Source organism: Larus michahellis, chromosome 21 (genome assembly GCF_964199755.1).
Source record: "Larus michahellis chromosome 21, bLarMic1.1, whole genome shotgun sequence".
Classification (NCBI taxonomy): domain Eukaryota; kingdom Metazoa; phylum Chordata; class Aves; order Charadriiformes; family Laridae; genus Larus; species Larus michahellis.
The window spans coordinates 6,125,494-6,140,042 of NC_133916.1; the positions used below are offsets into that span (position 1 = coordinate 6,125,494).

The window sequence follows — 14,549 nt, forward strand, 5'->3', positions numbered from 1 at the left end:
GGAGAGCCGAGGGCTCACCTAGAGACCTGCAAAAACTCTTGAGGCTGGGGTGAGGCCAGCGCCGGACGAGGGCCTGAAGCTGAATAAGAATTTTCCATCTTCAACCCACGATTTGGCGATAATTATGACAGATTTACAGCTCCAATGTAGCTCCAAGGTTCCACCTCCCCAGATAAAACGGGTGTAATTAAGGTGACAGCATCGCTCCCGCGCGGTGTCAGGCACCGGATGAGCTCACCAAGGCATGAACCCTCTCAGGGTCAGAACAGAGCTCTGCTTTAAGGTACCAATCAATTTTACTACTGACTTTAATGGCATAAACCAGCTGTAATGGAATTTGTGGCAGCACTAAAGAGAAAAATAGAGGCCAGCTAACAAAAGGAAATGATGTGCTAGAAGTTTTAGCTGCCTTAGAAAAAGGAGCGATATAATCAGGGTAAGTGCTGGAAATCAGAAGCAACAATACAAAGGATGATAATGCTCGGCATATGCTCACCAGGTTGCTGCAAGGTACTACTCCAAGATTCATCTCCGCAATTACCTTCCACTGGCTCCTGGTTATTATTTAACACAAAGCAAGACAGCATCCTCCTTGTGTCGCACGGGAACCTGCCTTTCAGTAACGGCAAACCCGGGGACCGCGCCGGCAGTGCCCCATGACGATCAGGCGGGTTTCTGGCATATTTGAGCAAAATATGGTGATATCTTGCACCCCCGCTATGTCGCTGAATAACTGAAATCCCAGGGGAGGGCGTCGCTTCCAACGCCGATAGGGTGGCAGGGACCAGCCTGATTTATCTCTCAATTAGTTTACAAATTGCGGACAATTGGAAAGTGCTGGCATTTCCCTGCGTACAGATTCCACTAAGCACAAAATCAATGTGGGTGGATGAAGTGCCCTGTTTAGGCAAAACTGCAGATATGAGAAACCCCAGCTGGGGCTTTTAGGTTTATGAATCAAAAGGCTGCTAATTAAACAACAGAAAGGAACGACCCACTCAAGCAATGGACGGCCACCAACCCGAAGCACGGCTCTCCATTAGGCAGACAGGGAAAGCCGACTCTGAGCCAGCATCCTTGCAGGGGAAAAAAAAATCCCTGAATATTTGGATGCAGAATTACCCTTCCATCCCAAAGGGCATCATGGTGAAAAAATTAAATCTATAGCCACGGAAACTAACTCAGATACGTTGGGGTCTCCCAGGGAGTTGATTACAGCTAGGTTTCTAGCAGGACCTCAGCACCTGAGCTGCGGAAGGATGGACGCTGGGGCTCGCTCTCCCGGTGCCGGTTTCTGCGTTCATGCAAAAAGGTCTATGGGTGCCTGTATGCGTACGCACGTCTGCACAGAAACACCTCCAAAAGCAAGAAGCAGAGCCCTAGATTCAGCCCCATTAACTAAGCACCAAAGTAACAACGCCCATTCCAAACAGAGGAAAATTTTGAGTGTGATTCCAACTCCTTGACAATTCCTCAAGCACGGGAAGTCCTCGGGTACAGAACAAATTTACGCTTTGTGTAACGCTCCTGCCGGGATTACAACGATGTGCTTTGCCAGGAGTAACCAAGCCTGGTAATCCAGACAGTTATCACTACTTTGGAGGTGCAAAGCTGAAACCAAACGCTGTGGGAACCCTGGCTTTAGGTTCCCACACAAATCCTGTTTATTCTGTAACCGGTATAAGATCTAGGTCCTGAGAACTGGGCGCGTTTACTGGGCTACCAAGAAATTGCGCAATGAAAAAGATGGCGATTTTGGGATTGTCTTCTGGTGTTGAGCCCCATCCATGCGACATGTGACACATGGCTGTTCCCGTGGGGGGCACGCGCTGTCCCCATCCCCCCCCAGCAGGACACTCACCACAAACACGTACTGCTGCGTGGACTTGGCCGTGAACTCCGGCTTGCACTCTCCGATGCACAGGAGCACTGGGCCGGAGCTGATCCCGGGAAGCGCCTGCCCCATTTCACAGACGATCCTGGAAGCAGAAAAGCGGCGGTGAGGCTTTGGCAGGAGGCGCCAGCCGTGCCCTCTGCGGCTCCGCGCAGGGCTGCCTGCCCTTTTTTCTTCTTCCCATCCCTCCCCCCCCCCACACTTTAACTTTGATATCTGACTCTTTAGGAGAAGTTAATTACCGAGTCTATTTTTACCCCATGTAGTAATTTAAAGAAAAAAATCAAAATTAGACATAATTATTACAAGCTGTAAACTCCAGAGCAAAGCAGAGCACTAATGGCAATATATTAGCCAGTAGCAAAGTGAGTGCGAAGTCCTTAGAGTAACAGATGAGTTCATTAAGGGAACAGCTCACACTGCAGTCTCCCAGTTAATCAAAAATGGAGAAACCTGCTCGGGGATGATAGAGGCAGCCGTGGAGAGCAGCCTGTGCAGGGAGACAGGGCTGGCTAACGCAGAACATACTGATGCCGGTAAAAGGAGCTGGTGGCACTGAAAGAGACTGATTTCGTGCTCGTCGCGTGGCCCAGCTCAGCCCCGTGGCACACCCCGAGGCAGGGAAAGCCGTAAGGACAGGGAGAGCTGCTGGGGTTAACCGCAGCGGGCCCGGCTGGAAGAGGAGGAAACCCTCAATCCAAAAATCCCAGGGCGCTGGGAATGCCTAACACCTACTGGAGGGGAGACCAAGCAAACGCCTGCCGTGCCAGCAGGTTCGAGAGAGGTTTCTGAAGGGACGTCAGCTGGCAGGGCTCTCCCGCTGTACCCGAAGGGGACGGATGCTGCTCGCTCCCATGGCAACGCTGGGAAGACCAATTCCAGAGCATCCTGCCAGGCACTGGAAATCTCGGGATGGGAGTAACCCGCCTTGGGGCAGGGGGATGCTGTAACGCCTCTGACAAGACACTTGTTGGTGTCTGTCCCCGAGAGTGAGACCAGAGAAGGCGCCAGAGCATCCTTCCCCATCCTTCCCCGTGAGGCTGAAGGTGCTTCCGCAGCGCAGCAGGGAAACGCTCGCTCTTCTGCCGGTCACGTGCAAATGCATGAAACGCTCCAATTTGCGAAGGCAGCGTTTCAGCTGCCTTCAGCGGCTTTAAATTCACTACAAATAAAATAAAATGAAAAGACTAAAGGAAAAAAGAACCTGCAGACAGCGCGCACAGGTGATGCCAGGAGGCCTAATGAAATACACACACGCTAGTAAAGAGCTCTAATGTGCAAGTCCTTATTACTGCACATCAAAACGGGTTGCCCAGAGAGACGCTGCCTTTGGAGGACAGGAACTGAAGCATCTCAGCCGCGTGCCTTAATCTGCCACGTGCTGCTCTCTCTGCCTTTCAACCAGGCATCGCCCGTGCTCCTCTCTCTGCTACTTCATTCCTTCCCCCGCTGCGAGCCGGGCAGGAGGCAGGGTTTCTGCGCTGCCGGGCAAGGGCTGGCATCGGGGAGCTGTGATCTCGGCTCCTGCCAGCCCACGGGCCACCAAACCGCGGTGAAGTGATTCCTGACACCCCACGGGCAGGAGAGGAGAGCGGAGGTTTTCTCCCACAAGAAGCAAGGATACACCAAGCGTATACAGGGGGAAACACCAAATACTCAACTATTTGCCAGCAAATCACCAGCTGCCGTAGGGTACCGGGCATGAAGGGGCACAGGACAGGGCACAAGTGACCTGGTACACCTGGGCCTGATTCCTGATAAAAGCCAAATTCCCAGCAGGTACCTTGTTACAAAATGATGCATTCGGCAGAGCTGCAGGGTGCTGATTGCTGGGCTAAGTGGCCCTTTCACCAACATTAACCTAATTGCTGGCTGATAGATTGCGTGGCTGGAGCATATGGTGAGTCATTACAGTCTTGGAATTCAGTCTGCCCACAGAACCCTTAAGAGGGTCCTTTTATCTGTATTCATCTTTAAAAGGCAGCTCTCATGCAAACGCTTGCTGTTATCTGCCCAGGGTAAATGTTTTAATGATGTTAACAAACTTTGAAAGCTCAAGAGCCGTAATTAGAGTCATGATTATAAAATCAGGGTTTCATACCATCAAAGGAGGATAATTTTATAATCTTCCAGCCTTTATTTGAAAAATAAAATAAAACAAAATACTTCTCAGCAGAACAGCCCAAACGGCGAGCAGTGACAGCGCTGTCGGTGCAGCGCTGGGAGCCATTCCCGTAATAACACCAACACGCCCAGAGCGCCCTTCGCCCAGCCATCGGAAAATACTTCCTAACGGGTATACTGCGCATCCCCGCTGCTCGGGAGAGGAGATTAATGTCATTTCTGTCTTACAGATGGGGAAACAAAGACAAGGAGCGAGCAAAAAGCCAAGCCAACGCCAACATGTGTTAGTGACAGGTCCTTCCACTGCACTGGGGGTCAGACTGGGACCCACCAAATGCATTTCACCAGCAGAGGACAAAGGCGATGAGGTGCTGCCGAAGCTGGGGCAGATCCGTGCTGCTCGGACCGCTCATGGGGCCTGGGTTCCCCCACGCTCGCTGGGAGCAGCCATGGCCCTGTGAACACAGGACACCATCCTGGTCCCCAGCAGGTGAGATTAGACAACCCAAGGGGAGACATCACGCATTGCTCCTCTCCTGCCCTGCACAAATGACCCCCAACACCCCCCCAGCACCTTGGCTACGCCAGAACAGCCTCCCCCCGAAACAGCAACAGGAGCTTGTGTCACTTGGGGAGGTTTATTCGCCCATCCTCTGTTACATGCCTATTTTCTAATTTTCGGTTGACATTTTTCTTAGTGAAATAAATGAATTGACTCCAGTGGAGGCCCACTCGGATTAAGCGGCTGTCACCGCCTCACCCGCCTAACAAATGGCTGCGTGTAGCCAGCAGCGCCGGCTGAATTTCAAGTGCGATGGGGAGCGGAGGGGGCAGAGAGGCTCAGCATCAACAGCAAGGTGCTCATCAGAAAAGTTGCTTAGCAAAGCAGGAACCACCGCGTGGAAGGAAGCAAAACCCTTAATGAAAGCTTAAAGGGCTGCTTAACCCCCCGAGAGAGCATCCAAGCTCCTCATTCGCTTCTGGTGTAGGAAAGGCATGCCCCATTCCAGGAACCATGCACCTCCAGACCCTTTCCTGCAGGGCTGGGAAGGGTGGAGAGATGATGCCTGGGGTTTGGATGAGTTATTGGCCTCCTGTGCATTCGCTAAAGGTCAGGGAAGAGGCTTTGGGAAGGCTGGGCAGCCTTGGGGTCCCGCGGCGGTGATGGGTGAGGTCCTGGAGGCCACTCACTGTTCTGCGACGACGTACTGCTCGGGCAGGGGCGTGCACTGCACCCCAGCAACCTGCACCCCGTGGGCGATCTCGGAGAAATCCAGGCCCAGGTTCACACCACGGATGGTCACCCTCGTCCCTCCTTCCGGGGGGCCTGACACCGTCAGGATCTAGAGGAAAACAAAACACAGGAAAGTTGAGCTGGTGTCCCCGCAACACCCCTGTTTCTTCAGCCCTGTGTCTGTCGTGGAGACACGCTTTTGCTTTGCAGGCTGCCCAGGGAGGCTGAGTGCTGCAACCTCCACCTGCTCCTACTGCCAAACCCAGGCCAGCACCACCTTCTCATGGGCCCTCTAGATGTCTTGGAGAAGCCCAAACCCAGCCCAACCCAACACAGATGGATTTCAGCCCAAGGATGCTGAAATCCAGCTGTGCTGAGTTCCAAGAGAGGACATCCAGGTCGGTTCCTGAGCTGGCCAAGAGGTGTGGGCAACGTCTCCCCCAGAAACCCTTGCGCAAGGATAAGACTGGCTCCTTTTTTATATATACAGAAGATGGTAAGTCACCTTCCAGAAGTTGCCTGCTGCTTTGGAGAACTTTGCTAACTTCTGCCTTGGCTCTTCTCTGAACGTTAATGTCACATTTTATTAGTAAGTTGGCACCTCAAATGACTTACAAATGTTAAAGAGTGAGGTGCGTGCTTTAAAGCTGGCTGTTTATAGCCTGCCTCAGCCATAATCATCTCTGCTTCTACAGACTTTCATTAAGGACAATATCCTCTTCAATTAGGAGTATAAATTACAATAATGTATAGTCACAAAACTTGGACCTAAGACTCTCAAAGAGTTGTCCTGAATCTGCCACTGGTCTGCTGTTGCTCTTGGGTGAGTTACTAATCTTCTCCACACTACAGCTGTTATTAATAAACAAACATAATCCATAATAATGCAATTTAATTAATTTAATGGATAAATCTTGTTTACGCTTGTTTGTTCCACCCTTGTCTTTGGCAAAAGACTTGAGCTCTTCAAAATGTTTTCCGTAGCGTTTCTGGATGGACGGCTGCTTTTCCTTCACCTTCTAAAGAGCTCGCTGTCCCCGGCCCTGGGGGGGCTGGGCAGGCTGCGAACCACCAGCCCCACCACGAGAGCACGCCCCAGCCCCTGCCGCGCTGCAGGCTGTGTGTGCCCCAAAGCAGCCCTGGGGGACCCCCTGTGCTTGCCAGAGCCACGTCCCCCCGCTCCCACCCAATGCAAACTGCTCGCGCCATCAGGACACCCCCGTCGCCCATCACTCCTGGGGCTCCAAGCTCGTCCCCACATTTCAAATCCCTGCTGAAGCCATTTTCCTTCTCCCTGGCGCACATCCCTGCGTGTCTTGCTCTCCGCTCCCGTTTTGGGTGCCGCTAATGAACGCGGCCACCCCTGCTGGGGTTCAGCCGGCCCCACGCACCCAGCGGAGCCAGGAGCTGCCCCGCACATCAAACCACCCCCCTCTTCCTCTGCGTACGCTTCAATTTTTGCCTCCCTCTCCCCTCGACTGAGGTTTCTCATTTATTCACCACACGCTGCCTGTTGTGCTGCTGTTTTCTGTAACTCATACCGCATAGCATGTCTCGTATCATTTAGCTCCGCGAAGCACTGTGTGCCCATGAAAGACACTGCAAAGTCGAGTTGTATTGCATTACACCGAGTCCTGCACCGGTAACGTTTACATCGCTAGTTGGGAATCACCTGAACTCGGCACTTCGCCTACTTGACAGTTACAACTGTCCTTTGCAGCTCTAGATTACGTTAAAATGTGTTTGCCGGAGCACTTAACACCGCCAGGCTCCTTGTCTCATCACTGTTCAAAAAAAAAAAAAAAAAAGAAAAAACCCCAAAGAAAAGAAGTCACAGTTTGCCATTTCCCGACCTTACCACAACCGGCGCAGCCAACCGGCCTCGCCGAACAAAGCAGAGCTGATGCTGTATTTTGAAAATGTCCTGACCTGGAAAATCCCCAATATGGAGCTCCACTCGACCTAGATTTTAGTGGCCGCTAATTGAACAGTTTTGAAGTAACTGTGCCATAAAGCAGCCCCAGGGTTAGAACAGATGCATTCAATTAATTACAGCTGGAGAGATTCAGTCAAAATCGCAGAAAGAAGATAAGTCTTAAAGGTCCCGTTGCAGCGAGCGCTGGCGACCCCCCCCCAGCAGCACCCCCCAGCAGCGTCCCTGGGTCACCGCGGTGCCGGGCAGAGGCTCGGCCGAGGCTCCTCCAGCGGAGCCAGCCCATGGGCAACCTTAACCCCCGGCTTGGCCATTCCAGGGAGCTGCTCTGGCTGCGGGGCTGGCTGCAACCGCAGTCCGGATTTCTGTCCGAGACACAGAGGTGTAAGAAGAAATATTCCCCAATTTCAAGAAATACACTTTAGTACAGTGGCTTTTCACTCAGGGGTCTGTGGAACATCAAGAGAACCTGCAACGGGCAGCCAAGGAAAAACAAGGCTGTTACCAGGAATTGTACGTTTGCTGTTGAGGAGTCTGTACCTCGGCTAGAAGTTTTTTAGGTTGTTTGCAGAACTGAAGCAATTTGAAAGTCCCTGAGATCTAGAGTGGAGCCTGGGAGGTAGAGCCTTTGGTTTTGCTGATCTCCCGAACTATTCCGAGCAGGTCACGTCTCCCCTCTGCACCAGCTTCACCTCGCGTGAGACAAATAAGCCATCCACCGCCTCTAAAAAAGCACGTTCCTGCTCTCAGGGAAAGGACTTACGCAAGTGCGAAGTCCTGTCCGTGCATTATTCCCAGAAAGGATCCCAATAGAGATGAGGTGGGCGGTGGCAGGAGCGTGGTTACCCTGACATCGCCTAAGGGACGCAGATGCACCACTGCGTTTCTGTTGTTGCTGCTTCTTGTTTGATACCAAGGTGGGGATCCCAGGGATCTCCAAGCCCAGCATCCAGGGCATCCCTGGAATCCAGGAGTCCCCACACAGTGCCAGCACGCTTCCCTCCCCAGCCTGCAGAAGACACTGCTGGAACGATGCAGGGTAAATGTTCTCAGCCTCACGTCCTGCCGGTTGCACGGTTCAGCGTTTCTGACCCCAAGCCGTATTTAGCCTCCAGACGAGGTCTGTGCACGAGACGGGGAGAGCCGGGACCAGCCGCGTGTCCGACGGGGCTTCCCTCTGGGAGCTGGAGCCAAGCCGGGAGCCTGACACCGCTCCACGCAACAACCACTTGGCATCTGTCAGGGTGCGGAGAGAGCACCCGGCTGGCAGAACAAACAGCATAACCCCTGCCCCCTCCCAAAATGTCATCCACCTTCCTTCTCTTTGTCTTGTTTCATCCCGCTCCAAGCGAGCTGGATCCCGGCTGATGAGCCCAGCGGGGAGCCAGCACATAAGCATTGTCATCCCGGCATGATCCCTCCTTGTCTCTGCCTTCGCTGATAGCACATTCAGAACCTAATTGTTATCTCAGCAGAGCAACTCCATTATTCAGCCTGACACTGCCCCCCCTTCAGCTGTTTGTTGCACTGATGTTATATTAATGAGGCCTGCAAATAAATGAATAGGAGATCAGAGTGCCGCTTGTTCGCAAGAAAACTGATTTTTATTTATTTATTGCTAAGACCACAGACCGTGTGGAAGTTTTATGCTGTTCAAGGGACACCGTTGGTGACAGCTGGGCCTCTCACTCAGAAAAAGAAAAGGCCCGCGTATATCCTACTGCTCATTTTCTTTTATGACTATTAAAACACAATCTCTTACTAGTTATGCATCCCCCGGCGGCACCGGCACCTGGGAGCAGGGCCCTTGACCTCTGGCTTGACAGAAAGAGTGAACCCGGCCAAATGATGCAAAAGGAGTGGAAAACAGCCCGTGTTAAAGGCTCTTTTAGCCTGAGTGATGCAGGCTGCATCGCAAGCCCCGGTACGAGACCAAACGCTGCTCCCCGGCCAAGTCTGCCGGAGCCGGTGTGTGCAGCGTCACCAGCATCTCCTTTAAACCTGCCGGGAGCAGGCAGGTCCCAGCAGGGCAGGGCGGTCTCCTCCCAGCTCCCAGCGCTGCAGCACCTGACACTGCCAAATGGTACCCAAAATACTGAAAAAAACCCCTTGGGTACCAGTAAAAAGGACCCAGTGGCCATGAAGGCTGTAAAGGTCTCATGGTCTCCAAGACAATCCCATACACTTTTCTGGAGAGAATGGGCGATAAGAGAAGTTAAGGTTTGGGTTTAGGAATATCAACCCTGCAGGGCTTCTACTCAGGCTTTGCCATTTTCTATAGAGCTGATGGCTCAAGAACTTAGCAAAATTCTGCAAGAGCCCTGTACAGTGCCCTCCCCATTTGTGGATCTCAAAGCACACAAAAAAGACCACTAGTTCTCTCTGCTTTCCCCCTTCTTTTTCTACAAGTGAAAACTGCAAGCTTGACTTTCATAAAAAAAAAAAAAAGCTATGAATTCCTAAGAAGAAGGGCAGGAGGTGGAGTTCAAGGAAAACAGCCAAATACTGCAAGACCCCTGATAAATTCACAAGAGCTCCCAGCACTGCCAGAGCCGGTGGAGGCCACGGGACAATACACCCCCCTGAAATCTGGATTTTCTCTCGCTGACCCTCCCTGTGGAAAAAGCAGCGAAAGCACAGACATTTCCTACTCAATTCTCCCATCTCCGAATCCACTCAGGGCGATCTCCTGAGGCTCAAAACATCCCCTGGCGAGGCACCCCGCGCATCCTGCTTTGAAGGCTGAGACACAGACCTGGTTATGGAGACGAGAAAAATCTCTAACAGCAAAGCCCTGCTCTTTTCTCCTTGGACAGAGACCAAAAGTATTGCTTTCAAGTTGGACAGTGATAAAACACTCGGTGGCAGCGCCGTGCCCGCAGCCAGCCGCCAGAGCCAGCCTGGCAGCGCTTAGACGCAAGTCACTTGGTGGCTGTAGCAGAGTGTTTTTCCCCTTCTCTGCTTAGCTCAAGGAGGGGTAAATAAATAAATCTAAGACTTCTTCAACGTTACAACTGTCTGAACGGTTTACGGTGAAGGAAATCTCAGGCAGAGGCTGTTTTGCGTCTTGCAGCACAACCCTGCGCAAGCAGAACAGCACTTGGAAAAGAAAACTTTGGTTTCTGACCGCTGGCAGGACAAGGTGAATATCCAGGCAAGCCTTTGAGGCTCATTTTATCTCTCTGTAAAGATAGCTATGACTTACCAAACAAACCAACCAACCCAGGAAAGGACAGACTTTCAACATTTCTTAATGCTTTCAGGTCTGTGCACAGCCAGCACCGCCAGCGCCTCCCCTGCTCCTCCGCAGCCCCACAGGCGCCACTCTGCAGTTTACGAAACCCAGCACATGAGAAATACCCACCCATCAAAGGCACAACGGGGCTCGGCAGAAGGTCTAAGAAAGAAGTAACAGGGGCCTGGTAACGTCCCCGTGGGCTGGATGGAATCTCCTCAGCAGCACCCTCCAGTCAGCCCCAGCCGACACAGCACCGCTGCGGATTCCTCCCCTCCTCCACAAAGAGGAGGCTGGTGCCTTCCTCCCAGAGGGCGCGAGCGGGAGCCAGTTCAGCTCAGCGGGTGCAAAAACTAATCTGAGTTAAGAGGAAACATCCACCTGTGCTGGGGTCCTCATTCAGCTGGCAGAAGTTCATGTGCTGAGAAGCCCTGCTCCTCCCCGGCCACGAGCACCACTGCAACGGGTTGCTGGGATCCAACACTTTAATATCCATTCCCTCCGCCTCCTGCGGTATGGACACATGGCAGGGCAAGGGAGGCTTTTGGGGGGAGTTAATTAAGTGAGAAACCAAAATCTTCTTTCATCCCCACCTGATATGAGTGTCGCTCCTAATAGTAACATTAACAGACTGAGTGCAGTTTTAGTGGTAAAAATGCTCCTGGGAGACATTTTGCATCCCTCAGTGGTCTGAAGAGAAACATCAGAAGCATCAACTATAGACTAATTAGCTCCCTCGTTTAATTAGCATCCCTGCAACGGTCCATAGCGGTCACCCCACCGCTGGCCGCATCGCGGGCGAGCGGCAGCTGCTCGGCGGGACAGTGGCTGCACACCCCGCCACGTGCCGGCGGATCCGCACATTAATTTCACAGCAAAGTAACGGAGCGTTTTATTCCCTGTTCTTCAGCGCTGGCGGATTTTTCAGAGGAGAGGGAGGCAGACACAAACCCGCTCTGGAAGGAGAAGGGGGTGGGAGACTGCTCTTACCTCGGTGATGCGGGGGTTGGAGCACTTGACGTTCCTGCTGGACCAGTCGAGCCAGGGCTGCGCGGGGGCCGCGGCGCAGTGCGGCCGCAGCGTGCACTTGGCCTCGCTGCTGCACCAGCCACACTCGAATTTGGGGTGGGCTTTCAGGCAGAGCCCGCAGCTCTCGCGCTGGGCTGCGCACTTGTAGAGGTGCACTGCAGGGAAGAGGGGACAAGCCGGGAATGGAAATATTCCTGAGGAGCACAGCTGCTCTTGGACTCACGGCAAAGGCACACGTTGAGTTCTGACTGAACGAGCGTACGCGGTTCCCAAAGCCACGGCTGTACCGGTGGTGCTCAGTGAGCTCCGCTATCGTTGGAGCAGAGTGAGCTGCTCTCACCCAAAGCGGGACCCACCGAGACCACAAGGGCCCTGCCTGCAGCTGCAGTGGCGCAGTTAACGCCACTCTGCCCCCACAGCCACCCCCCGACCCCCATCACCGCCCTCCGACCCCCGACTTGGGAGCCAACTCACGCGGACGTTACCTTTCAGGTCCTCTGGGTTGTCAATAACAAAGTTCCCGTTCCACACCACAGCAAAGTCCACTGCTAAGTTGCTTATGTCCATCCCATCGTAGAGATACTGAAGAAGATGGAGAATGAAATGCTTGGGAGGATGTATCAGGGACACTAACAGGAAAAGAATTTTATTTTTTTTTCAAGAAACCATGATTATTCTCTGCTTAAAAACGCGTGCTGATGTCTGAACCACTACACTTCATCTCCAGGGTCCTGCTTTGACTCCCTCCCTCCTCACCAGGAAGAGATAATTAAATCAGATCTAGTCCTTGTGAGAGGTAATAGATTAATTATTCCACTCACAGTGGTTGCTCTTGTCACTCAGTCTCTAGCTTATCAATACAGCCCCTCTACTTAATCATACTGGAAGGACTGCTGCCTTCAGGCTATCTCCTAACACAGTCACCATGCACCCTAGTGTGACTGGGAGCTTAAAAATCAGGCTGCAGAGCTTTGGCTGATGAAATAGGCAACAGCTGAGAAAAAAGAGATGGTGCAGAGAGGTTCTTCTCCGGTCTGTGCTTCAGCCCAGGCCAGGAGAGCACTGCCTTGAATTATTGAATTATTCACCATCTCACGGACATCCTGGGCGCCGTGGCAGGGTCCATCTGGATGCTTTAGGGGAATTCCCAGTGTGTTCTGAAATTCCCGTTATCACAATTAGCCCCAAGGAGGCCTCATTCTGACACCCCCTTTAAGTCGATCAAGAGCTGTTAAAAAGACTTAAAAAGGTGAGCAAAGACTGCCATCCTCTTCGGGCTGAGGGAAAGATGATTAAACCAAAGCAGACTGCTTTCTCTGTCCCCGTGCAATAATTGTACAGTTTTAACTTACATGTGGTTGTACTGATTCACCTCGCCTGGGCTTTACTAAGTTGGTGCAAAACTCGATCTTCTGTACCAGTGGTAGAGCTCGTGAGCACAGAACTGCCCTTACGTTCTCTACCTACCGCTTCCTATTAGCCTAACAGCAATAAAAGTGCTTCTCCAGTGTTTATAAATCGCTTTGGATAGGAAAAGTACTATATAATATTAATACATTTATTATCCACCAAGCCGCGAGGCCCAAAGATGGCCAGTGATATATAAATATCCAGTGAAATTTTTAAAAATTCAAAACTTCATTAACAATTTAAGACCATCTGCACTGAATATTAAAGTAGACCCTGTTCCGCTGCCTAAAACAAACTGGATGTGCCCTGTTTGCCCATGGACCTCTCCGGACGTGCGGGGAGGCGGGGAAGGACCGTGCTCCTCCTTGCCTGTCCTCCAGCTGAAGCGTGTCACGCCAGACCCAGACCTGGGCTCGGAGGGCGGCCTGCACTCGCCATCCATGTTTCAGCATCCCCGAGTACCTGCCTTGGGGCGTTCTGCGCTAAAATCCTACCAGCTCCATTGGCAGGGCTGAGCCCCATCCTGCGGAGGAGAGCCATCCTCCCCTGCCTGCTTCTCCGGCAGCAGCATTCGGATAATTTCCCTCTCTCTGCCGCGCCGTGCTCTCCCCTGGCAGTTTTCCTTTCCCCCTCCTTCCCTGCACCACGCTGCTTTTCAGCATTACGGTATTCATCCAGCTACCGTGACCTGGAATGCGACAGCTCCCCGATAAGGGGTCTGTGATTCGCCTTATCTCCCCCGCGTGAATTAGCCTGTCTTAACACCTTCCTCGGCTCCCTCCTCCTCCTCCCCTTCCCCTCGCTGACCCCCCGCAGTCAGGCAGGGAACCGCCGGACAAAGGGTCTTCTCCGGGCCGGTGTAATGAAACACCTCGCACACCCGCGGCGGGTTCCCACCTGGGATTCGGGATTCGTTTAACCCAGGGATTTTTCACTCTCCCCGCGGCTGAGCCCAACCCCTTCAGAGCTGACCCCCATTTTGGGCAGCTCTTGGCCAGGTTCCCGTCCCGGTCCCTCACCGAGCTGTTCTGGCACTGGACGCTGGAGCTGTTGAAGCGCAGGGCGGGCACGCGGTGGATGACGCCCTGGATGCTGAGGACACACTCGTACCCGCGCTGGCCGGACTGGGGCTGGGGCAGGTTTCTGGCCTTCAGCGTGATGGGTTTCACCTCTCCCACTGGGATCAGGATCTCCTCTGTGGGGAAGAGCTGGGGACAGTCCTGGGGGGCAATAAAAGAGAGGGGGAGGTTACAGCAGTGTGTCCATGGGTCCGGGCAGCTCTCCGGCAGCAGGGCTGACGTCCCAGCACATCCCCCCCACGCAGGACCAGCCGCTTCTCAGTCCACCCACGCTGCAGGTTAAGTGCAGAAATAAAGAAACCCCCATTACAGTGCCCCCACCCTGGGACTGGTGCTGAATTTCTCACTGCAGAAGAAGGAACGCCGCTATTCAGGGAACAGAAGGAAGGCATCCTCCCCGCTCTGAGCTTGCCATGGGTTTCATCTGCGGGGACACTGGCTCTCACCCTGCCCTCCCGCGTTACCAGCTGCTCTGGGAGGGCGATGGGCTGCGCTCCCCGCGCCTCCTCCTAACCCCGTTCCCCTCCTCACACCCCTCGGCCGTGTGCCGCTTCAGAGCCAGACTGAGCAGCATGGGATGTGCTTCCCTCTCGCTCCCAGGTACTGGGCCG

At 53.1% G+C, this 14,549-nt stretch overlaps 1 protein-coding gene across 4 annotated transcripts in view; it reads right to left on the reverse strand.

Moving 5' to 3' along the window:
- The window catches only part of PLXNA2 (plexin A2), a 173,998-nt gene that overhangs the window by 34,282 nt on the left and 125,167 nt on the right, over nt 1-14,549 (reverse strand). For all 4 annotated transcript variants that reach the window (XM_074564009.1, XM_074564007.1, XM_074564005.1 and 1 more), the window contains exons 10-14: nt 13,879-14,079; nt 11,935-12,031; nt 11,411-11,604; nt 5,210-5,361; nt 1,862-1,979 (exon numbers count right to left, since the gene is read on the reverse strand). In XM_074564009.1, coding sequence (XP_074420110.1) covers nt 1,862-1,979; nt 5,210-5,361; nt 11,411-11,604; nt 11,935-12,031; nt 13,879-14,079 — 762 coding nt within the window. The remainder of the gene's footprint in view (nt 1-1,861; nt 1,980-5,209; nt 5,362-11,410; nt 11,605-11,934; nt 12,032-13,878; nt 14,080-14,549) is intronic.